Source organism: Eufriesea mexicana, unplaced genomic scaffold, assembly GCF_001483705.2.
Source record: "Eufriesea mexicana isolate 0111107269 unplaced genomic scaffold, ASM148370v2 scaffold474474834, whole genome shotgun sequence".
In the NCBI taxonomy this organism is placed as follows: domain Eukaryota; kingdom Metazoa; phylum Arthropoda; class Insecta; order Hymenoptera; family Apidae; genus Eufriesea; species Eufriesea mexicana.
In genome coordinates this window covers 174,170-199,182 of record NW_016907907.1, presented here as the reverse complement: position 1 = coordinate 199,182, position 25,013 = coordinate 174,170, and the positions used below count along the sequence as shown (strand labels likewise).

The following is a 25,013-nucleotide window of genomic DNA, read 5'->3' as shown; positions in this document are numbered from 1 at the left end:
TTCGTGTCATATACTTCTTATCTTGTATAAGTAGTAAACTGTTTTGTTTTGTTGATACCTGTGTAGTCGAATATCCCCGAGTAAATAAAATATTTATAGAGTATCTGCGAAGGCTAATCTACGTGTCTTCCTGTATCATCGTGTTATGATATTGTTCCATTACTTTGTACATTCTCTATCTTGAGTATCTTTACTTTATTATTAAATGACTTCGTTATGTCTAAAAGGAAAACGTATTAAACAGTACAGTTGACTTTAACTCCATGGTAATACGGAAATCAATGTTAGATACAGTTTTATCAATATTTTGGAATGTTTATAAAAATTATTGTGTTAAATTATCTTATACATTAATAAAAGATATATATGTAGTTTTATATATTACTTTTTTGTTTTATATATAAACTATAAAAATAACTATTAACGTAAAATTAAATAATAGGTAATTAAATATTTATTTATTAATCTATCAGCATTTCACCTGTTTTATTACGAAAGGTTCTAAAAATAGTATACATTTTCATATTTAAATTTAATATAATTATAATCAAATAATTAATATAAAATAAAGCTGAAAGACATTTCAATGGTATATATTCGTTAATTGGTATCAGTTGCGTACTCTGTTAGTGCACCGAAGAAACTAATCGAACTGCATCGTACGCACAGTCGATAAAAAATAATCATGCGATTGGAGTACAGCGTTAATCAAGTGGTGGCTTTAAATAGCCATATTAAAATTGACACGATAATCGTAAAAGTAATCAAAGATACGCCTATGAAAAATAAAACGCGAATCGTTTGTACCAATAATTGTTAACGATAACACTCTTGTAGATAAACGCGGAGGCACTATCGACAAATTTTTTACGTATTATTTCGAACATCCGTTTCGTGAAAAATCATGAAAATCATCTGATGGCACTTGCGCAATTGCTACTACGGTGTACGTGATACATCAGATCATTTTGGAAGCAGTTTTAAGTTCGCGGAAGAATATATCGCTGAGAGAGCTCCGCAGTCAAAAGACTAAAGTAAGTGACATGAATTATGTCAGCAATGGCAGATGCAACTCCATTAGTATTTTGACGAAGCCTGTCGTTCTTACTCGCCAAACATTACCTAATGAAGTTTAATCGCCACAGAATTTTCGGTCAATATTTTCATCAAATATAATCCCGTATGTAACAATTTGTTATTTTCCGTGCAAAATATATTAATACTTTACGTATTTTGTTAACATTTGCGTTTCTGTCACGGACATATGACTTCCGACGTATGTTCATGAATATATATAATACGTCAGAGAATGCTAATAGATTCAGAAAATACGATGTTAAAATGACTGTGAATGGAAATTGTATATTTAAATAGATCATATTCCTTTAATGATTTAACCTTTAATACTTTATGATATTTATATAAAATGCTAGTGTTTTTTTTTTTTATATTATGCTTACAGGGATTGTCATACTGTTTTCCTAAAATTGTTTTTCTTTTCGTGCGATAGTGTCGTCAGTGTCAAGTGATAAAAAACATACCGTCTTAAATTTCCATTTGCCTGCTTAACGTTGCCGTACGGTAATATAAAACAAAACTAATTTTTATTCTTAGTTGCTAAATTATGTGTACAGGAGTGATTTTTACTTCTTAAGTAAACAAATTCGTGAATTTTTGTAATCACTATTTCATAGAGTCTTGTTAATGTCAATTGTATTTCCTATAAAGGTTCATCAATATGCGGACTACAAGGGAACAAGCAGGACCATCCAAACCATGGGATTCTGCTGCAGAAGAAAAAGAAAAGGATAATCGAACATTTGAATGCAATATTTGTCTTGATACCGCAAAAAATGCAGTTATTAGTATGTGTGGTCATTTATTTTGGTAAGTTTGTTGTAAATAGATTATATATTTATAAATTGTTTCATATTTCAACATCTTTCTAATAAATAATAAATAGTGTAGCATATATTGATATATTTATGTGTTTAGTTGGCCTTGTTTGTATCAATGGTTAGAGACACGTCCAACAAGGCAAATGTGCCCAGTATGTAAAGCTGCAATTAGCAAAGATAAAGTCATTCCGTTATATGGACGTGGAGATACAAGGCATGAAGATCCAAGGTAGATTATATTTCTATTTTTACTATTATATACACATTATATTCAATAATGTATTAAAACCTATATTTTGCATTTTTTTAGGAACAATGTTCCACCACGTCCTGCTGGGCAAAGGACTGAACCTGATAATAATATGGGATTTTCTAGTTTAGGGTTTGGAGATGGTTCTTATATGTCATTTGGTATTGGCACGTTTCCATTTGCATTTTTCACATCCACTTTTAATTTGGGAGAAACACGACCAAGTGCAGGTAAAATATTCCCCAAATCAATAAATTTTGTGTATAAATACTAATGAATACTAATAAAAATGAATTCAAATATATATTTTTATATAGCTGTTAGAGGAACACCACAATATGCAGAAGAACAATTCCTTTCAAAAGTATTTTTATGGGTGGCTTTGATATTTATTTGTTGGCTGCTGATGGCATAACATTTTGTTCAATCATATTACTTGCTCTTTATCTTGTAATCCACTTGCTGAATTGATTCATTACATTTTTATTAATACATCGATTTTTCCCCCGTTTGTGTTACTTGCTACAGTAACTACACCTGCTTGAATAAACAAACGGATTTTGTTATTGCTGTAATAACATTTTTACATGTACATACACTTTATTTTTTATTTTTTGCGATTATAATAAGAAAAAAGAAAAACAATAAACTTTTTATCTACACATAATGTTACTGATATCATTGTTGATAATATGAAAAAAATATAAGTTATTTTCTTATAATTACACTTTTATGTAAACACGTATATTCAAGCAGATAATTTTTCTAGTTCTAGAGTTTTTGAAATTTATTCTTATGGTATTTATGTATATAAATATAAATATATCACTTTTAGTCACATAAGACATCTACTTTACACAAAGTATACATATTAAAAAAAATCCGATTAACGCAGTTTTATTATATCAATGTGGACCCATGCAGTTTCCAGTAATTATTGATATAAACAGTGTATATAACCTAGTTATTAGCACATATTGGTAACAAATACAAATGAAACGAAGTAAAAACAAATATATAACTATATGATATATAATATTGTAATATATTATTATTATTATTATTATTATTATTATTATTATTATTATTATTAATGAAAGTATAAGGTGGTAAACCTAGCTTATTTATTTTTCTGCTTTTATTTGTATTACGTTTATGGAAATAGAAGAAGAATGGGAATTATAAATTCGAGAACTGATGGTCACATAATAAAAGAAAATAAAGTTCGTTTTCTATCTTGACACAATGATTGATAAATATGGTGAATGGAAATTAACATTCCATACACAGTACTATTGACATCAGAAACTTAATTTTTACAAATTAAGTGTTTGTAATTAAATGTATTCCTTATTAGTTATAAAATATCAACATTATTCACTAAATGTAATGTGTAATTTGTTTAAGAATCAAATATTGTAAATTCTCTTAAAAGTTTATTCAATATATTAGAATAAATTAGAGACAAAAAAATACAAGTAATTCTTCTTTTAATAAAATCCCTTACTGTTCAGTTGCCAACTTCCCAAAAATTCAACGAATTTTTAAAAAAAATTGGGGTAATAATAGTAATAAGATTGGATTGAAATTGTTTATTAGATATTATAAGTATACACATTTAGTAACACAAACAATTTAATTGCAATGCCCTGTAATAATATTTTAAACATAAATATGTACATCACACAAGCTTAAACCGTAAATTATTCTACTTAGGTTATTTAATCTATAGTGCAGAACTTTGTTGTTATCTGATGTCTGATTCTGTCTTGATAACGTTTTTTAATGATTTCAAGTCTTTTTTTCTGTTTTTATATGTTAAATGTGCTTACCAAAATAAATCTTTGTTACCATAAAGACAGAACAATATTGTGCATAATATGAATAAAATGAACATGCACAGGATACTCTACTACAAAACTTTCAGTTGTATCAGGAGTTATTATGAATAAAATTATTTCAATCTCATCTGTAATAAAATAATTCAGATTACAATTTTTATTAAATTTCAGTTATTCTAGTTCTTTCTTAATGTACCAAAGTATTTTAATTAAATGTATTCTTATTAATTAAAATTTGGATAACATGTCATTTTATTTATTTCTACTTGCCTTAGCTCAACAACTAAAACTTTTGAGTAAAGAAAGCCATGCATTCCATAATGATCAGTTTTGTCACATTATGGATCTAGTAATTGTATCACAGATTGCAGCTCCACAGGGAGAAAATACATTGCTCCCTCATCTATGTGAAAATGAGGTACTCAAAGACAGCAACTCGTGCATCAAAAGGTCCCTATATTGTTTACTATTTTGTGCTTTAATTATGCTTCCACTATGAACTATCTAATAAAGTACAATATATATACATATCTTTATATATATATAATGCTATCTTTTAGTACCCTAGATATATCAACTTTGGACCTGAAGTACGTTTATTATTTTTACTGTAATTAATACTTATCAAAAAGCATTTAATTTTTTTGGAAGAGTAAAACCTAGTTCTATTTACAAATAAAAATAAAAACATACTACAATAAACAGAAAATTTATTGCACAACAGAGATATATCAAAGTAACTTATGCTATAATGGATGCTTTAAAATGATTTTCAAAATTTACAGATGTTCATTAATACTTCATTTATTTTTATATTTCATCTTTTTCTGTCTTTTTTGTAAATCCTTTAGATATTAACAGATTATTGCATTCTTCTCGTGTCAAACTTGACAAAGGTAATCTTTCCACTTCCTAAAAGAATGAAAACATCTAATTATCTTATGTAATGCACACGTATTAATCACATTGTACCTCTTTATTTTCATTGAACAAAAGAAGTTCTGGAACTGCATTTTGAATATGCACAAATTCAATATTATTACTAGAATAATTTTTAAGGATCTATGTAATTATTTGCTATAAAGATGGTTTTAATTAAAATAAGAAACTAAATAAAGATTTTTCTAGTATTACAAAATTATTATTCCAAACATTATAATTCAAACAAAATATTTATATAGATATAAGCCTATAGATATAAGCCTAGATATGATAAAAAAATAAAAGATTAAAACAATCAGGTATTCTGTAATCAAAAATCTTAAGATTAATTGATTAATTATCTGTTCTTGATCATAACTACAATATTATTAATGTACAAAAGTAAAAGAATAATATTTTAGCGAAGAAAATTACAATTACTCAATTTACGAATGAATATTATAGCTCAATAATTTTTAATTAAGGATACTAATTGGGTAAATCTTCAAAGATAAACTGTTTAACATCTGGGAGCCGGCTTAAGCGACAACCACGACAACTCTGAAATAAGTTTTTGGTATTTTAAACTACAATGATTAAACTTAGATTAATGACATATTAATGTAATAAAATTTGTGTAATTAAACGTCAATATATTTAATACCTCGACTCTTGCAAATGCATAATTGCTTGTTGAATCAATATGAGAAGTTGTAAAGGCGAATACAAGAAAAAAGATGACAGCTACCGTAGGAGCCATGTTTACTTCACTAAAACGGAAGTTGAACTGATATATAAAGTCTTTCTTCAATATTATGGACTTCTCGTAGAGAAAGAGATTCTTAATTTCGCTTACATATATCATTAGATAAACAATGTTCAGCCAATACGAAGAAAATATTTATAAAGATTTGTTCATTAAAACTTATTTATTGTTATAAATATTTTATCTGTATATTTGATATTTTTTGAATATGTCATATAGCATTTTAACAGTTTAAATATTTTATAATATAGAAATATATTATAATTGTTCTATTCTTTACTATAATTGCATAAAATACGTTGTATACAAATATCATATAAAATTAAATTTATTAAATTTATAGAAATACTATAGTAAATTGACTTAAATGTCATGCGCAGTAAACACGTCCCGCGTATGTGAAAATGGCGCTCTCTTGTGCAAGTGAGTTTTTTCTTCTTTATATAATTATTTTTAAATAAAAAATTAATAAATTTATATTAATTTTATTATGGTGGTGAAATATTACAATAATAGAAATAAATTAGTCGTAATAAAATTACGTTGTAATAAAATTAGTGTTTCATACCGGCAAGAATTGAACATAACCTACAATGCTATTCATTACCACTAATCTCATAGATAAATAAAGATTTATTTTTCAGTTTCTAATGAAGTTCCGGAACATCCAGTTGTGTCTCCAGTATCTGGTTCCATATTTGAAAAAAGATTAATCGAAAAATACCTTGCTGAAAATGGGGTAGATCCTATTACTGGAAAGGAATTAACTGCAGATCAGCTTATTGATATTAAAAGTATGTTATTTTCTTCCCTTTGCATATTTGTTGTTGAATAGCATATAGAAGTATTAGAAATATCTTTATTATGTTATAGCTACTGCAATAGTCAAACCTAAACCACCAAGCGCTACATCAATCCCAGCTATATTGAAGATTTTACAAGATGAATGGGATGCTGTTATGTTGCATTCATTTACACTTAGACAGCAGCTTCAAACTGCTAGACAAGAATTGTCTCATGCTTTATATCAACATGATGCTGCATGTCGTGTAATTGCTAGATTGACAAAAGAAGTAACAGCAGCCAGAGAAGCATTAGCTACTTTGAAACCTCAAGCTGGAATTGTTCAAGTTACCACTATTCCACAACCTGTATGAACAAGATTATATCAATTTTATGTAATTTTATATTCAGAATCTATATCAATGAATTATGTTATAGGCACTTGCAGTGGAAGCTGGTGGTACAGCTGCTCAGCCTATGGAACAAGCTGGTATTACTGAGGATGTGATACAGAAACTTCAGGAAAGAGCTACAGTACTCACACAAGAAAGAAAACGTCGCGGACGTTCAATACCTGAAAATTTGCTTGCACAAGATAGTATTCGAGCATTTCAAACACTTGCATCACATCCTGTAATGTTGTGCTTCTTATTTGTGTAACTGATTTTTCATACATCATTACTATTGTTATTTATTCACCTTCAAGGGTCTCCATTCAGCTAGTGTTCCTGGCATCCTCGCGCTTGATATTCACAGTGCAGATACCAGTAAGATTTTAACTGGTGGTGCTGATAAGAATGCAACAGTATTTAATAAAGATACAGAGCAAGTTGTTGCAATATTAAAAGGACACACTAAAAAGGTATAAATTGTTACTATTTCCCACTAACTGTTTATATTTCCTACAAATATTATTGAATGTCTAATATTTCTGTTTTAATGATATTTAGGTTACTAGAGTAATCTATCATCCAGAAGAGGATATAGTAATGACTGCATCACCTGATACTACAATACGTGTATGGAATGTAGGGACTAGTCAAACAACTTTGTTATTGAAAGCTCATGATGCCCCTGTGACTGGATTGTCTCTACATCCAACAGGCGATTATTTACTAAGTTCTTCTTTGGATCAACATTGGGCATTTTCTGATATACGTACTGGTAGATTATTGACTAAGGTATAATTACAAAAAAAAAGTAATTTTCATAGATATTTAAACTTTGACTCAATATGTTATGTTTATATTGATTTAGGTTCTTGGACAAGTTGGTCAACTTTTGACTACAGCTCAGTTTCATCCTGATGGATTAATTTTTGGCACTGGTACACAAGATTCGCAGGTAAAAATTTGGGATTTGAAGGAACAGTCGAATGTAGCCAATTTTCCAGGCCATTCAGGACCAATTACGGCGATTAGTTTCTCCGAAAATGGTTATTATTTAGCTACCGCTGCAGAAGATTCTTGTGTGAAACTTTGGGATTTACGTAAATTGAAGAATTTCAAAACTCTTCAATTAGAAGATTCATATGAAGTTAAAGATATTTGCTTTGACCAAAGTGGAACATATTTAGCTATAGCTGGAACAGACGTAAGGTAAGGATTATTTTACTTAATGTATTTAAGTTAAATTATACCAGAAATACTCATTTATTTATTAATATTTTTGTTTTTGCTTTCAGAGTGTACTTGTGTAAACAGTGGCAAGAACTAAAAGTGCTTAATGACCATACAGCAGCCGCGACTGGTGTTCGTTTCGGAAAACATGCGCAATATATAGCATCAACCAGTATGGACAGAACTCTAAAACTTTATGGATTATCTTAAGCATTTAGCAACAAAAGTACATTAATTTAAGAACAATTTAAATTAGTGTTTATGGCATAAATTTATCACGGAAAGCAATGACAAATGATTTTAATAGAAGTATCATTTGATCTGAATTTAAGAATCAATTTTGAATTCTTTAAAAGAATTTTTATGAAAATATAAGAAACTTCATACTCGACGGATTTGAGTGCAACTACTGTAGATACATTTCGCAAATTATCAAATCGATGCACTCGCAACTGGTAATATTTTCATTAACTATTTTGATCGCAGAGTTAAATGGTGTTAATGTATTTAAATAATTGCTTGTTCAAATTTTTATACATTTATCCAGTTAATTCTTAAATTGAAAGTTGTATCTGAAAGATATTGAAAAATTAAATTTTATATTCATCTTTAAGAAACTCTAATCTTGATTTAGGTTTTAAAATTAGTATCAGTATACTAATAATAATCATAACAATATTAACACTAGTGATAATATTTTATATAATTCTTTAAATCTTGCTTGCAGTTTTGATAAAAATCAGTGAATAAATGCTATTAAATTGATTTTATTCATAAGGAAATAGAATTTAGTCGCATGTGATATGAATTATCGATGAACTTGTTTTTAATATCGTTTTAAATAAAGTACAAAATATCGAATAGTAGTACATCGTATTATAAAATCAACATTATTTTTGTGAAAAAATGTAAAACAAACTTTTTCGTCTGTCATATATCAATTACTCAGTATATCGTTTAAAGTGACGAAATACAACTTGTTCGAGTAAACGAAATAAAATGTTTTGTTCATAATTTCAAATTTAGTACATTTAATACACTTTTTAAAAGCCAATAGCTAAAATATTCTTAATGAGACTATGTAGTGAACTTAGAGCGAAGCGGTCAACACGTATACAGTTCGATAATTTACTTCGACGATCTAATGGCGCCACTAGTCACGTGCTTTTTAACCTAACCTAATATCCTTTGTCCTCAATATTCAGCCTCGAATCAAATTAATAACAATGGCCGTCGTAGTTGGCTGTCATTCGGAGGTATACCCGGATTATGTGATGGTGAGAAACGTGTGGCGAGTGGCATTCGCTGCCGATCGGTCAGAGTGATTATACCACGAATGAAATCAACGTGACGTGTACTGCTGTAAAGGATGATTTTCTAGTGGGTAGTTGAATCGTGGTGTCAACTAGAGTGACCACGGATGACCAGCTGACAATGTTTTGTCATTAGCATAATTTAGTGCTTAGCGAGCGTTCGCGGTAAATCAAGGATGTTTAAAGCTGAGGAGCCGTCTAGAGACAGCTTCCTTCAGCAAATGAAGGCCGCTAGGGAAGAAAGGGCTCATGAGAAAGACAGAGAAGCTGCTGTCATCTTAATTCAGGCTTATGTTAGGGGATGGTTGACCCGTAAAAGAATATTGTGAGTTTTCGATGCGTTTCTAAATATTTGTGTCTGCTTATGATAATTATATTACTTTTTCAATAAGTTTCTTGGAATATCATAAATAAGGTAGTTGTATTCTTCTGATTAGTTATCGATATTTATTTATTTACACTCAGTAATCTTCCATTGGTCATTCGACTGTCGAGTGTATTTTTTTCTTGCTGTAATGTGCGGAAAATTTATATTAATGTATTTATTAATTTTTTTAAGTTATTTGTGTTCTTTAAGAAGAAATTAGATATAAAATAGTAGAGCAAAGAATATAATTTTCAGAGAAGAATTTGACACAAATTTTCTCAATGATGGTGGTACAGAAACAAATATAAAGTTAAAACCTGCTTTGGATGTGTATAAAATTATTTTTAAATTTTTGTACATATATAAAAAAGAAAAAGTTCAAGAAAGAATAGAAAAGTTATGTAGGTATGTATATATAAGAAGTATTTTTTCAAAATGTAGACAGCTACATTTAAATGATATGTAATGAAAAAAAAGAAAAGTTACAAAATTATGAATAGTTGTAAGAAGAGTAATATTTCAGATATTTAGTACTGACTCTAGATTCAGAGTCTCCAGAAATTTCTTATGTGGGACTCGTATTAAACAAAGATCGCTACATATCATGGATATCACAGATGAAAACGATATTACTTTATTGCCTGACTGGTTTAGACAATCTTAAACCAGAAAGAGTATCTGACCATAAATCCATCCATTTGAGATTACATACATTAGTTAGTTTTACATCACCAGGAACATGGGCAATTCAGAAAGTGGAAGGAATGGAGAAACTCAAAGCTGGTATGAACCAGCTTTGTGCCAATATAATGGGCCACCTAGTCAACAATGGGTTTTATCCCATTATGCAAGTGATTATCCTATTAATAGTAGTTCTTGTATTATTCAATACAGTTTCTTTTGATGTAGTTAATTTTTTATTATATTTTATTTTAGGCTTTTCTAATAAAAGGATTACGTAGAGCGGAAATTTCTTTAAAACCAATTGCACTTTCAGCATCAGTTACATTGGCATTAAGACCATTAATCTCCTCCCAGATGTCAGATAAATTGGTTTCATTGTTTTTAATTAATATTTTTAGCGTACCTGCATTGATTTATCATCTGAATAATATATCATCAGTAGTATGTAATCAGCAATATATAACTTTAAATGTTATTTTATAGCATGCAATATTTTTCTTCATACATTTTTAGTGTATTTCATCATTTATTACAAACAATTTGTTTGCAAGAAGTTTGGAATTGCTGAACTCTGAGCAAAATTTGAGAATAGTTTTTAATGCTTTGGAAGGTAGCTATGCACTGTGTTTGTTAGCTAATTTAATACAATTGGCTAATATTGAAAGAGATGAAGTATTAAAAGAGTTATACTTTCCATCTTTTACGGTATAAATTTCTTATATAATATGTAATCTAAATTTAGGTCCTTAAATAGATTTTATTTCTAAAAAAAAATGTTATAGTTTGTTGTAACAAAAATGTTGGAAGCATGTCAGCAATATGTAGTTGCAAAACAAAGTAATTTAACACACTGGCATCCTATTCTTGGTTGGCTTGCACAGAAGGTTGATACATCCTTACAAGAACCTATCCCATATGTGAAATCACAGTTAGCCTGTTTGTGGACTGGAAGAATAGTTTCACAACTGATTGGTAATGAGAGGTGTTTTATTTTTATAAACATGTCCATGTTACAATTAATATTAGAAGCTATAATGTAATTTTTCTAGGGCAACCTTTAACAGAACTTATTGAAAAAGAGATACCTCCATCAGTAGACCAACAAAGTACATCTGTTGGTACTAACATATTTAGAAGGGCGTTTTTAGAAGCACGTACAAATAGGAACAATAATACGAAAAATTATAGAAAATTGGGAAGTCCAGAAACTACTAGGATAGCTTTAATATGTTCTCTGTATCAAATTGCTCTACATACACTTACACAGATGAAGATGGAGATATTAACTGGTAAGTATTGTTGAGTATATATATATATATAAGTAATCTTGATGATGCATTGATAATTATACATGTATGTATTATACAATAGGTCTATGTTATCAAGATAAAATTTTATATCATATGTATTTATTTTTGGGAACACTGGGTCCACATTGCGGTCTAAAAGCATTTTTGGACCACTTAGCTGCTAATACAAAATGTACAGCACCTGAATTTCAAATGTTGATATTATTTTCTGATTGTATGACACATTATGTTACGTAAGTATGTGTTGTAACATATGGAAGTAAATATGTAAAAAGTTGTTTAATATTAAAAATAACATTAACTATGTTTTCTTTAGAATTTTAGATGATATGGAAATGTATGAACAACAAGATCCTTTCAAACTTAGCGATTTTGTAACGATATCCTACTTTTTAAATCAATTTTTATATAAGGCAGTGCTTAATAATTTGTTTGGTGTGTATTATAATCTTGATATAATATAATTTTATAATATATCTGATATTATGTTGTCTCTCGATATATAATCACAAAAGATAAGTGGTTTAGCTATGTACTGAAGTTTTAGATGTTCCAGACGTGAAATCGGTTCCTAATAATCCTCTGTTCACCTCTCTTCACACTCTTTTAATGGCAATTTATCGACGAGATTGTAGACGGACTTTTTGTCCGGAAGGGCACTGGTTGGCAAAGTTAAGTATTTTGAACAAAATTAATTCCGTATAATATCATATGATTTCAAAATGTAAACGTTTTTTAAACAGGAAGTACGAGTGTCTGGTTTTTTGGCAGATTTGGAGAAAGGCAGGCGAGGTGCTGCTCTTCTTCTTTCTAAAATGCCTCATGTTATTCCTCACTCGGAACGTGTCGTACTGTTCCGTAAGCATGTTGCTAACGAAAAAGCAGTTCTAGGTTTAACCGAAAGTGCTTGCAACAGTACACCGACAACACTTATTGTTGTTCACAGGTAATAGGATATTTTTTGCGTTGGATATGTTGTACCATAATTAATGTAAACATTTTGTAGGACACGTATAGTGGAGGACGGATATCGCCAATTAGCAATGTTACCTTCTCAGGCACTTAAAGGCGTAATCAGAGTTCGTTTTGTAAATGAGCAAGGTCTAGCTGAAGCTGGTATTGATCAAGATGGAGTCTTCAAAGAATTTTTAGAGGAGACAATAAAAAAAGTTTTTGATCCATCTTTAAATTTATTTAAAGTCACTAGTGAAAATCGACTTTATCCATCTCCAACATCCTCCATGCAAGACAATCACTTGCAACTTTTTGAATTTGTTGGTCGCATGCTGGGTAAAGCCGTGTATGAAGTAAGCAAAAAGAAAGAGAAACATACACATAAGTATAACCTATGAGAATTTATTATATTCTGTAAATAATATCTTTTACAGGGCATTGTTGTAGACGTACCTTTTGCATCCTTCTTTGTTTCCCAATTTTCTGGGCAAACTGGAGGTGCATTATACAGTTGGTTGGATGAATTGGCTTCTTTAGATCGAGACTTATATCGGAGTCTTACTCTTGTAAAGCATTATAAAGGTGATGTTAGACAATTAGAATTAACATTCTCCCTTGATGAAGACGTTTTAGGCAAATTAGTTACGCATGAATTGATTCCTGGAGGACGAGCGGTACCCGTTACTAACGAAAATAAAATCAATTATATACACTTAATGGCACATTTCAGAATGCATATGCAAATAAAAGATCAAACAGCCGCTTTTATCAAAGGATTTCGTTCTATAATCAATCCCGAATGGTTGGCGCTGTTTTCAACTCCAGAAGTAAGATAACCGTTGTTGGAGGATTTTAGTATTCCTTAAACAAATATATCATTGAAATATTTTTGTTTTTAGTTACAGAGATTAATTTCGGGTGATAATGTTCCATTAGATTTACGAGATTTGCGAAGGCATACGCAATATTATGGTGGTTTTCATGATAGTCATCGTGTGGTGTGCTGGTTATGGGATATTTTAGAAAAAGATTTTTCTGAAGAAGAAAGAGGCTTATTTTTGAAGGTACATAGCGAAATATGGTAATTAAAAACAAGGTCGCTTTTGTTTTAATATTTCTGTTTACCTCATAGTTTGTTACAAGCTGCTCAAAGTCACCATTATTGGGTTTCGCACATTTAGAACCACCATTTTCAATTCGTTGCGTTGAAGTTGGAGACGATGAAGATACGGGAGATACAATTGGTATGAAACTGTAAACACCACATACTATTTTGTATACATTTTATTCATTGTATTAATTCTTTATAAAATAGGTAGTGTAATACGGGGATTTTTTACGATTCGTAAGAAAGATCCGCAGAATCGTTTACCTACGTCGTCTACGTGTTTTAATCTTCTTAAATTGCCAAATTATCAAAAAAAAAGTACCTTGCGGGAGAAGCTACGTTATGCTGTCACTAGTAATACGGGCTTCGAACTTTCGTAATTTACAACCGATTTAAGGTAACTTCGATGTATATCGTCGCTCGAAATACCTAACAAAAATTTCTATAAGTGATTGAGTGGTGCCTGACCGCCGCGATCAAAAAATTGTCTGGCGAGATGTTTCCAATAATTTACATCGCGAAATTTAAATCGAATAAAATCTGAACTCGCATATATGTTATTTGTAAAACGAAAGTTAAAAAAAAAAAACAAAAAACCAAACGAAATTAAATCGAAAATTCGCACAAATTTTATGCGACATTAGCGTTTGAGTTATTACTTTCGTTATTATTTTATCGTTATATTTTTACATGAAAAAAATCGTCAATATTCTTATGATTCAACTTTACTCGAGGCTGATTTCGAATTGTAATAACAAATGAGCTACTTTCACGCACTTCCGGAAAATTTCACGTGATTCATCTTGCATGCTTATACAAATTTCGTTACATATTTTATTTTACGTGTAGATCGTATTATGTATCGGATATACTTTGTAACTCTTATACGAGCTTTCAAATTTCATTCTATACAACCTCTCGCCAAATGGTAGATTATTTATGGTGTAAAGCACACTATACCTCATGAGCTTAATATTGCTAATACTGTGCGCTTGTTAGTTTATAGTACCGTGAATTAATGTTAGTCTATTAAATCGGTAAATCGGCACGACACGAATGTCATGTCCGAGCCCATCGGTGCCCGGTGAATAATCAAGGAAAAGGAAAAAAAGAAAAGAAAAAAAAAGAAATAAATAAATAAATAAATAAAAAAATTAAAAAAAAAGAGAAAACCGGAAAAGAAGAAAGAAGAAAGGATTCGTAAATTTCTAAAATTTTCAAGTTATTTGAAAGTCAAGGCTCTATTTTGAGGAGAGCTATTTTCGCAAAGGTTTTGTACAAATTTTTGACACGATATATAAAAAGATTCATATAATATGTTTGGAAATATATCTGTAAATATTGTCCACGGGCGCTCATGGGTTGAAAATCCATAATCGTTCGAGAGTTAAAGATCGGGGTTTGTTCGGATCGAACAAAATTGTGATGTTTATTCTCCTATTTGAGCGTTTCGAGCTGAATTTCCTGTTACTACAGTTTGTTCGTGGTCTTTGATGAGCCCAAACGAATGCGAGGAAGGAGAAAAAGAGGGAGCACCAGGACTGTGTTATCCGCGATATAGCGAGGAATACGATATTACAGCGAAATTTATTTTTCTCGTGATTCACGCGTAACTTCGGTAAATGACTCGCCATATTGTCGATGGAAATTCGGTCAGACCAAAGATAGAAGCCTATTTAGCGTGAGAAAATTATTCCAGATGTAATCTTTTCATATTTTCCTATACGATCGTATGTAAGTTTTTCAGGCCTGTATTCACTGATTGTACCTATATCGTAGAAGTATAGTAAAGAGCGGACATCTTTTTAGTGAGATAGGATGATGAGTTCACGGATGAGTTGGACTTAATTGTGTACTAAACGATTTATTAACGCACGCGGTACGAATAATAGCGAAAAGAATTATTTTGTTTATGTATAAAAACGAGAACACGTGGAACACAGTAACTTTGGCCTTTGTTATTTTCCATCAAAAGCGATAACCAGTTTGTTACTTTCTTGTAACGTTAATTGTGAATACATGCCTTGCAAATACATGTACAATTGAACAAAGTGTCAGATAATACTTTCCTTTATGGATATACTTATCGTTGGAGCGATACATGTATATGATAAATGTGGATATTGATACAAACATGGATATACGGAGTAAAATGTGAAATAAAATTGTTACGGTTGTAAGATGAGACCGATGACTTCTTTTTCGATACCTGTTCACGTTAACAGATCACTTTTCTATTTTAAACGTTACCCGAACAGAATTAACACAAAACACAATACAATCGAGTTTTTCTTACAATCGTATCAATAGCAGAAAGCGCGCTTTGTATATGGCTTGCTCGAGTTACTCGTACTTGTGTAACATTTTTTATAAAAGTGTGTACATGTTGCGACGCAGTTGAGAGAAGAACGATGGATTTGTTAATTTAATACATTCGGAAATGATTCACGAAAATCATGTAAATATACACACTCGATTATACGACGTTATTCGATTTTATTACCCCCGTAACACGTGTATCCAATATCCCAACGGGAGACGAAATTTCGAAAGAAACTATATTCGAAGTTACGAAATACGTTTGGAAGCGATCTAGTAATTTTTAATCAGTCTCTAGGGCTATCTCGAGGAAGACGTAAGAATTTCAAATAACAATTGGACGGGTATGCGATAGACGTTGCTGTATTTCGCGTTTGCCTAAGGAAACATAAATGTGGGAGGAATTAATTAATCAAAGAATATAGAGGATTAATTGATTAAACAAAGAGTATAAAATTGTAACCCGGTACGATTTTATAGTCGTATTTGCAAAGAGGAACCAAGATCGCTGGGACGGTTGCGCGTTGAGTCAATACGCAGATCACGTGATCTCCTTTGTGAGCAGCTGGCGCTGTCGACGGCGTAGCTTACCTTCCCCTTCGACTAGTGGCCAGCAAGCTTTGGCTGCGAGAAGACGTGCGTTTAGTTCGTACCGCGACGATCCCTCTATCGCGGCTACGCGAGAGACTCCTTTTTCTCTTTCTCTCCCTCTCTCGCTTGTGTGTGCGCGCGCGCGTGTTTCGTGTTTGTGTGTGCGTGCTTGATCTGTACGAGAAGTGGCAGTGTTTCTGGCTCGGCCGTAGGACCCGGACAGTGAGGAATCATTCGTTATTCGCAAACCGCCGAATAAATTTGGCCCCATAGCCGGAATCGCTGTGGCCATCGAGGACTCGACCGAGCCTTTCAGTGTTCCCTCATTCCTTTCTCTGTTTCGCGCTACCGTGTTTCTTACGGACAAGCACCGCCCCCTTTCCACCTCCGTCCCTCCGATCGTAACGTTATGAGGCCAGCTGAGCGTAACTACTGACGGAGAAGAGGGAGAACGGCTTGCGTGCGTGTGTCAAACATAACCTAACATCGTTACCGTGGCTGTAGCGAGAGGAAACCGAAAAAAACGTGGCACGTTCAGTTTCAACGCTCCCCCACCCCAGCGTTTGTGACATTCACGCATCCGTGAACAGCTCTTCTCGTCGCTCAGGAAGAGTATCGAACGTCAAAGGATTCACGAGAGAGAGTCACGAAAGTGTTTGTTCCTTTCTCGACACACTACCGAATAGAGAAACGTTCGACACGCAACGCCCCGTTTACCATCGACCGTGCTAAGGAAACATACACGAAGACATCGACACTGTCCTCTTTCCGAAGGTTACCCTTCGCATGTTATCGTTTTTGCCTTAGTCGCGATAAAAAGGACGCGACCATAGCCGCTGCGTCGAGCGTGGTGTCACGAGTCCCCTTCGTCCCTCGCGTCCCTCAAGCTTGAACCCTTCCCGCCGTACTTGGGAGCGCGCGACGTTCAAAATCGAGGTACGTCGTGGAAGAAGCGACACGGCGGCCGATCGTTTTCCACGCGACTCGTCGATTCTTATCGCGATCGACGTTCGAATCGTACGAGGGAAGGAAAACCGTGCGCACTTCGAAACAGCGCCATGGAACCCAGAGCCGTATCGAGACCTATTGACTTCTAAGTGAACAACAAGCTTGCTTCCGGTGCTACGGCGCGCGTCCATCGGTCGATCGTTCTCGTAACAGTGATTTCCCGAAAATCTAACCCAGTTCGATCGGAGAGGAACGGCCTTTCGATATATCGTGCTAGTACACAGCGTGGTGAAACGAAAAAGAAAACAACCTCGACGAGTTGTGTCAGTGTCACGTGCATGTCCCGCTGCTGGGACGACGGCGAGATCTAGAGAGAAAGAAGTGTCTCGCTGGAAAGGTGAAAGAGTGAGCGGGGGAAAAATAGAAACGGGTGGAAGAATCGACGAGCAGAGGCGTGTCCCGGGTTCCCTGAAGCAGCAGGGGCCTTGGCGGTGGCGGTGGCGGTGAATCGGGAAAGGGTTGAGGAGGGTGGCCCCTAGGGAGAGAGGAGAGTTTTGATGGCAGTAGTTGGGCCCAGCCGGCACTCGCGGGTGTCCATGAGCGTGTCTATGTCGCTAATGCAGGGGGGTGGGGCGGGGGCGACAGGCGGTGGCGGGACAACGGGGGCCCACCCGGGACAAGCAGTCCTCGCGGCCCCGGCCCAGGCACCCCCTACCTATTACCACCCTGCCGCTCCTGCGCCCCCGCCACCGCCGCCAACCCAGGATCTCGTTCAGCCCGACAGACCCATCGGATATGGTGCCTTCGGCGTCGTCTGGTGAGTTAATTATACCATTTTTTTCCCTCCTTTTCTTCTATCTCACTTTTCTTTTATTTACCAAGCATTTTTCGTGTCGAAAAATCGTCTTATACGAGAAACACGATAAGGTTTCAGGTGCAACGAGTAACGTATACTATACCTTGCTTCCTTACCAAAATTTTTACTTTAACCCCTCGCGCTGTAATTTGTAAAATTATTTAATTCCGATTAGTCACTCTATACCTATTTTATTCGTGATAAAATTAGAACAATTTTTACGTTAAGGTACACCAAATATAATTTTCGTTTAAGGCCAGAATAATTTATCTTACGGGGGTCGATCGAACGTATACGCCAATGTCATCTTCTCTTTTCTTACCACGTGCACTTCACGAACCCCTAACCTACTGCGAGACTACGATCGTCCACGTTTTTGAATAATATAAATACATTTCCTAGCATAATGTGTATATTGCAAATATAAAAGCATGATATACAAAGTAACAAATGCCGTAGTGGCTCACCGTTCGAGGCGCCACTATGGCGGCGTATGCTCCAAAAAGACAACATAGCGTAGCATAGCTTGGAGGTTAAAAAGGCAGGAAAAAAGATAAAAACAGAAAAGAAAATTAATTCGGACGGAAAATTTCACCGGCGAATTTTACCGCGTGCACCAATTCGCACATGTCGACGCGATATGTAATTAAGCTGGAAGTTTGGAGTGCGCGCGGGCGGGCACGGGGCACGCTTTCGAGCTCGACAAATTTTCTAAACATTTTAATCCCGGGAAACGAACGTTCGACTAATTAGCGCCACTTTCCATGTTCGCCGCGCGTCAAACGAGAGCTCTCCGGGATCGCTAGAGAGTAAACGCACTTTCCATCTTAGCGTGCGCATAAATCGTTGCCTCTTTCCGGCCCTGTATAATTTGCGAGTTCGATAAGCAGCGATATAAATCTTTTCCCTCCCCCCGTCCGAGCTTCTCAAATACTCCTCGCCGTGCATCCGTGATTCGCGCGGGGCCGTTTCTTCCGCGCGTGCCGCGAATAGAGCCACGCATTGTCGTCGGGCCCCTCCGTTCGATTTATCCGCCTTTAAACGACACGTGGCGCCCCATTAAATTTTATTTCTGACCGCGTCAAAGTTCTTCCATCGTCAGAAGACGTTATCGATAACACTGGCCTCTCGATAATTCCACGAGTCGCCACCATAAGGCCCCGATTTTAGAAAATTTTATTATTTACGGATGGAATTACGGAATTACGAAATTATGGTTTCGGTGTCGCGAATAGTACCACGCATTGTCGTCGGGCCCCTCCGTTCGCTTTATCCGCCTTTAAACGACACGTGGCGCCCCATTAAATTTTATTTCCGATCTCGTCAAAGCTCCTTCGTCGTCAGAAAATGTTATCAATAACACTAGCCTCTCGATAATTCCACGAGTCGCCACCATAGGGCCCGATTTCAGAAGATTTTATTATTTACGGATGGAACTGCGGAATTATGGAATTATGGTTTCGGTGTCGCGAATAGTACCACGCATTGTCGTCGGGCCCCTCCGTTCGATTTATCCGCCTTTAAACGACACGTGGCGCCCCATTAAATTTTATTTCCGATCTCGTCAAAGCTTCTTCGTCGTCAGAAGACGTTATCGATAATCCTGGCCTCCCTATAATTTCACGAGTCTCCGCCATAGGGCCCCGATTTCGGACAATTTTATTATTTACGGATGGAATTACGGAATTATGGTTTCGGTGCCGCGAATAGTACCACGCATTGTCGTCGGGCCCCTCCGTTTGATATATCCGCCTTAAACCCTTTTTTTATTTATTTATCTTTTTTTAATTAAATTCGAATATCTGCATTTGTCGCGATTAATTATACGATTCTTCGTGATTAAGCGTTTCCCGGAATAAGAGATAGGGTGACGTGCTATCTGGTAAAGCGTAGATGTTAATTCGTCTTACGATACGAGGCGCCACTGGGACTTATTTTCTTTTAATCAGCACGCGGTCAGCCGGCGTTTGGGTAACGCGTTTCGCCGCGGTTAATTCTACGGCAAATAATGGCAGCGCCGGAGAGTCTGTTTACGCGGCAGGAGTTTGCTTTCCACTGTCAAGGGTATCCGCCGGTAACACGGTGCCGCGAACGTTTTAATGGACACGCAATTATCGGGCCATTCCGATTTTTCTCCCGACCAGGAAGTCTCCGGCGGAGACCGCTCGTCCCAAATACGCGTTAAAATTACGCGGCCGTGTCGTCGCGGGTTAAACGGGGGCTGCTTGAGCCAGTTTAAATTCGCTTGCCTTTTGCTTCCACTCTGTTGGCACGTTGTTCGCCTTGGATCGTGAATGGGTTTTATTTCTAAATAAGCGAACTTGCAATCCCCGCGCGTGTTTCTGAGAAAAAGTTTTCTCGTCCCCGCGACAGTGTCTCGTCTGCGGTGAAAGAGACAGGGGGGTAGTTGGTATTTTTGTTTCACTTTTATTCGCGAAATAAAGGAAGAGAGAGAGAGGGAAAAATAGAAAATCGCATACGACAGGAACGTGATGATGGCCACGCGACGATGCGCGGAAAAACGTCGCGGCGTGCGCGCGTTCGTTGGTTGTTCATCTTGTTGGCTGATCGCGTTCTTCGTTTGTCGGGAAGAGAGGAAAAATGAGGAGAAAGGAGCGGGAAATACACGACGGTCGGTAACAACGCGTCGCGTGGCGCTTGATTTCTTTGTTTACCGATAAGAGGCGAGCAAACAGGAAGCACGCCGGCTATTCGAGGGTTCGCGTGCCTCGCGTGCAAATGTTGCACGGCCGCGGCGTAAATCTGCGATTTTCAATGGCGAGCGCAATAACGCGCGGCACCGGGAACCGGCTGGTGAAATAGAGAAACCGGGGAAAATTACGAGTTCACTGGAACGTGCAATAAATTACTGACGAACGTAAACAAAATAAAGTTAACTAGACTCGTAAGATAAAACGGGGATTACACGGGGGAAATATATCGCCGACAGTCGGACGTGTCATCGCGTCATTTACATACGGGGATTTAAAGTGACGCAGAGGTTGGCCAAAATCGTTCCCGGCCTTTCGCTACGCGTGTCGGGAATTATTCGAAAAATTCCCTAGACCCGGCCCGCGTTCGTTTAATAAAAAGCGCTCGGTCAGGAAATATTTTCCGTGCCGCCTTTGTCAGCCGGAAAAATGAACAAGAGGGATTAGATACAATGGGGTCTCCGTTCCTTTTCTCTCCCCCTGTTTCCTCTTTCGCGGGTTTACCTGGCCGGCGATGAAGCACGAGGGGTTCCTAGGGGGTTTCGGCCGAATGTAGAACATGAAAAGGTACCAAGTGTAATTTAAAAACGGGGTAATAATTTCGACGAGACCTGCTCCCGGTGTAATTACCGTTAGTCCCCTCGAACCGGATGCCCGATGGATTTTGTTGCTGTATTTGCTTTATTGTCAATTCGCGGATACCTGTTTCGCGTTATAAAGTCCCGACACTTTGTCTTTTACGGTTGTTATTTACGGGCTCGCGAATTGGTGTAGCGTGTTCTTAATATCCGTGTCAGTAGAATAACTGTTCCATCGAAATAACGAGTTCCGTTTAAGCCGAACGTCGTAAACGTTTCGTCGCAATGAATCTCGATGATAACCGCGACAAACACCGAGCTCCGTTTCGTAGGAGCAGCTTCAATTTTTCTTATCTGCCTGTATCGCGATCCTGTCGTCCTTCGCGTCGCGTCTTCGGAAGCGGCGGTATAGGTTATGTTCGCCGCCGGTGTTTATTTCGCGATCTGCAAGGGCAAACGCGTCGCTCGCGGTTCCAGCCGATTTTATATTTACCCGATTTTGATTTACCATCCAATTGTAGACTCGCGGCGCGAGAAAAATGCCGGATCCATTGATATCGATCAGTTTCGTTCGCAGACGGAGCGATTAATTGCTCGTTAAACGCAGCCGATGTCGCCTTTAAATTCGAATATCGTTTTGCATGCGATAAAACCGATCGCGAACGCACGAAATGTTTTCGAATTTAAATTCAACCGCTTTCTAATTTCAAATCGCGCGTCGGTTAAATCACGAGAGGAATCGGGAGCATCTATTCGTGTCAAACATTTATTCCATTTCGCGCTGCAAAGATACATCTAGCTGCGTGGTGGAGAAAGAAATTTATTCAACGACAATAATTGGTAATCCAAAGGGGTAGGTAGGAGCGAGTAGAAATCGTAACCTATGGGAATTTCGTGGGAAGAAAGCGCGGGAAATTTATACAACGCGTCAGCAGTTTTCAGAGGCACAGCGGAGGCGGCGGTGGTGGGGGACGGCGCGCCGGGTGGGGGTCACCATGACGACCGCGGCATTCCGAGATAAGGAGGAATCGTGACCAGATTGCGTATACGAGCTTGTACGTTTAAATGAAGAATGCGTACGAGCACCAGGATGGTGCACGTTGCATAATATATTCGTTTTTTAAACGACGAACACATGTCATGGCGTATCACCCATCGATATCGATCTGACAGCGAATATTTTAACGATTTAATTGCCATTTAAATGGCTAGGAAAGAGACCTTGGTACATACATACACGACGCGATTAATCGTCGATTGCTCGAATTACCGACTTCGCCGTGTACCCGTATCGTAATTCCCGATTATCTGCACGCGTGATCGCGGATTATTGTACCGATCTTTCTCCCGGGACGACGGGAAATAACGTTTCCGAGTGTCGATGCTACAAAATTAACGACGTTCCACGTTCGCGGAATGGAGCAGCGATGAAGGATTAACTCGGAAAAGCGTTGACGCGATTAAAATTCACGTTGCGGGAAAAACTTGCAGTTCCATGTATCGTTAATTCCCTTTAACACGCGAAACCATAACCTCTGTTCCAACGTACGTGTACACCGGCCGCGATTACTCCTCTCGTTCTCGTTTAACCCACTAACCCCGCGGAAAATAGTCGACTTTTTACCCTTTCGTTGCGTGCTTTTCCGCCTACGATCTCGGGAAACGCGGGAAGAAAGAGGAACAAAGAAACCGCGCGTTCCTCTTTCAATTTCAACTATCGACGTCCACAATCGCGCGAGTGTAATCGTCGACAATAGCCTGGGACCGGAAGCGGCAGGCATCGAGTAACCGCATTTAAATGACAAAGACGGTGTTTATTCGGAAAACGGGCTATTAATGTCGACACGGGTGGGACAGCGAGGAGAGACGAAGAGAGGGAAAGGGGGACGTGCACGGGGAAAAATGTGAAAGCCACATTTTCACCTATTGTCGCGCGACCGCCTTTTAGCCTCGCGTGTTCGGTCGCGAGGATAAGTGTTATTCGGATTTCATTCGCGTCCGTGTTTCCGTTGCAACATTCTGCACAACTCGGTGTTTTCATGGCCGCCACGCGGAGGATTATTATTTCTGCACGGCATGGAATGTTACGCGGTAGGTTCTCAAGTATGAAAGGTTCGATAGGAAGAGCATTGTCGCATTGTTGCACGGCTCTGTGCGGTTCAATGGCGCACGCTGTTCGCGTTCGAAGTTTCCCTATAGACGGTTCTTTCAAAATGGCGCCGGATCTCGCCGATTGTCCTCGCCATTGCGTTAATCCTTTGCTCTCTCTCTATCTCTCTCTTTGCGCCTCTTTCTCTCTCTTTCTTCGTTTCTCTTCTCTTTTTTCCTCCCTTTTCTTTCCTTTTTTCGCTTTTTTCCGTCGACAAAACCGACGAGTAACGCGACGCAACTCTTCTCCTTTGTGTTTGTCTCGACACAACGAAATAGGCGGGAATTAACACGTTGACTGCCATCAGTGGTCATCAGAGTCTGACGAAACTAATTTTTTAAATTTATATTCGTTTTATCGTGATCAATTTTTAATTTGGACGTTAATAATTTGCACCATTTTTCTTTCGTCATATCGTTTGACGATTCGTCATTATATCCCAAGAATAATGGAAATTAATCGTGATCCCTATGCAAAACGTGCGTGCTAGTCAAAGTGTTAAATCGCGAATGGTAAGAAACAGCTAGAAAGTTCTTTATCGTACACTCGGTATGGAGCATTATTCACGAACGTTGAAAGAACACAACCGAGTTTGCCCTACAAATTGTACGTAATTTCATATCCACGACGTATACGCATTTTTCCGGAGAGGCTGCGTGTCGCGTTAAAAATCCGCAAAGCCGCCTGCGAATTATCCGGATTCAGCGGCTGTCAATTTATTCGGCCGTGTAAGCAACAAAAACGTCGAAAATTAGAGCGGGACGTATTTTAAATAAGAATACAGCGGGGCGCGTTATTTTCCAGCAGGTTTTTCATGTGTCAAAGAACGGAACGTGTCGTTGCCCCGTATATTCGTCTCTCCGGATTGTTGCGTCGCTGGAAATCGGTTTAAGAGGATTACACCGCGGACCCAGGTATTCACGTTAATTTAACAACCGTCCAGGGGCGAGTCCGCGAATCGTGGGAACCGCTAATGATTTATTTTTCTTCCTTTTTTTTATTGTACCCTATTTACAAATTTATCACGCGTTGCCTCGCGCAACGCGA

At 36.4% G+C, this 25,013-nt stretch overlaps 4 protein-coding genes across 6 annotated transcripts; 3 read left to right on the top strand and 1 right to left on the bottom strand.

Moving 5' to 3' along the window:
• The first annotated feature begins 777 nt into the window (after nt 1–777).
• On the top strand, nt 778–2,701 carry LOC108555455 (E3 ubiquitin-protein ligase RNF185). Of its 3 annotated transcripts, none has more exons than XM_017911098.1 (5): nt 778–1,034; nt 1,729–1,887; nt 1,996–2,127; nt 2,209–2,378; nt 2,466–2,701. In XM_017911098.1, the coding sequence occupies exons 2-5, from the start codon at nt 1,739–1,741 to the stop codon at nt 2,561–2,563; spliced, it is 549 nt and encodes a 182-aa protein (XP_017766587.1). In that variant the 5' UTR covers nt 778–1,034; nt 1,729–1,738; the 3' UTR covers nt 2,564–2,701. The 3 variants fall into 3 exon arrangements, with proteins under 3 accessions (XP_017766587.1, XP_017766604.1, XP_017766595.1); XM_017911115.1 differs by lacking the exon at nt 778–1,034 and adding an exon at nt 1,052–1,180; XM_017911106.1 differs by lacking the exon at nt 778–1,034 and adding an exon at nt 1,484–1,581.
• Nucleotides 2,702–4,799: 2,098 nt separating this feature from the next.
• Nucleotides 4,800–5,670, bottom strand: LOC108555551 (selenoprotein M). Its single transcript, XM_017911267.1, has 4 exons — nt 5,575–5,670; nt 5,401–5,471; nt 4,962–5,031; nt 4,800–4,901 (listed from the first exon to the last, which is right to left on the bottom strand). The coding sequence occupies exons 1-4, from the start codon at nt 5,668–5,670 to the stop codon at nt 4,800–4,802; spliced, it is 339 nt and encodes a 112-aa protein (XP_017766756.1).
• Nucleotides 5,671–6,066: 396 nt separating this feature from the next.
• Nucleotides 6,067–8,354, top strand: Prp19 (pre-mRNA processing factor 19). Its single transcript, XM_017911160.1, has 8 exons — nt 6,067–6,099; nt 6,321–6,470; nt 6,550–6,827; nt 6,898–7,092; nt 7,166–7,321; nt 7,410–7,640; nt 7,717–8,057; nt 8,144–8,354. The coding sequence occupies exons 1-8, from the start codon at nt 6,081–6,083 to the stop codon at nt 8,286–8,288; spliced, it is 1,515 nt and encodes a 504-aa protein (XP_017766649.1). The 5' UTR covers nt 6,067–6,080; the 3' UTR covers nt 8,289–8,354.
• A 910-nt stretch (nt 8,355–9,264) lies between these two features.
• LOC108555437 (ubiquitin-protein ligase E3B) lies at nt 9,265–14,905 on the top strand. Its single transcript, XM_017911073.1, has 16 exons — nt 9,265–9,716; nt 10,014–10,163; nt 10,282–10,609; nt 10,695–10,883; nt 10,956–11,147; nt 11,225–11,414; nt 11,492–11,731; nt 11,814–11,985; nt 12,069–12,187; nt 12,300–12,428; nt 12,500–12,698; nt 12,759–13,059; nt 13,141–13,533; nt 13,606–13,770; nt 13,839–13,950; nt 14,022–14,905. Exons 1-16 carry the CDS (start codon nt 9,568–9,570, stop codon nt 14,192–14,194), a joined length of 3,201 nt encoding a protein of 1,066 aa, XP_017766562.1. The 5' UTR covers nt 9,265–9,567; the 3' UTR covers nt 14,195–14,905.
• The last annotated feature ends 10,108 nt before the right edge of the window (nt 14,906–25,013 follow it).

Coding starts and splice junctions, on each gene's coding strand:
- LOC108555455 (XM_017911098.1), top strand. CDS start 1,739: ATGCGGACTACAAGGGAACAAGCAGGACCATCCAAACCATGGGATTCT. Junction 1,888..1,995: donor ATGTGTGGTCATTTATTTTG/GTAAGTTTGTTG, acceptor TTATGTGTTTAG/TTGGCCTTGTTTGTATCAAT. Junction 2,379..2,465: donor AGAAACACGACCAAGTGCAG/GTAAAATATTCC, acceptor ATTTTTATATAG/CTGTTAGAGGAACACCACAA.
- LOC108555551 (XM_017911267.1), bottom strand. CDS start 5,670: ATGGCTCCTACGGTAGCTGTCATCTTTTTTCTTGTATTCGCCTTTACA. Junction 5,472..5,574: donor ATGCATTTGCAAGAGTCGAG/GTATTAAATATA, acceptor AACTTATTTCAG/AGTTGTCGTGGTTGTCGCTT. Junction 5,032..5,400: donor TTTGAAGATTTACCCAATTA/GTATCCTTAATT, acceptor AAATTATTCTAG/TAATAATATTGAATTTGTGC.
- Prp19 (XM_017911160.1), top strand. Junction 7,322..7,409: donor TAAAAGGACACACTAAAAAG/GTATAAATTGTT, acceptor AATGATATTTAG/GTTACTAGAGTAATCTATCA. Junction 8,058..8,143: donor ATAGCTGGAACAGACGTAAG/GTAAGGATTATT, acceptor TTTTGCTTTCAG/AGTGTACTTGTGTAAACAGT.
- LOC108555437 (XM_017911073.1), top strand. CDS start 9,568: ATGTTTAAAGCTGAGGAGCCGTCTAGAGACAGCTTCCTTCAGCAAATG. Junction 10,164..10,281: donor AGAATAGAAAAGTTATGTAG/GTATGTATATAT, acceptor GTAATATTTCAG/ATATTTAGTACTGACTCTAG. Junction 13,534..13,605: donor CGCTGTTTTCAACTCCAGAA/GTAAGATAACCG, acceptor TTTTGTTTTTAG/TTACAGAGATTAATTTCGGG.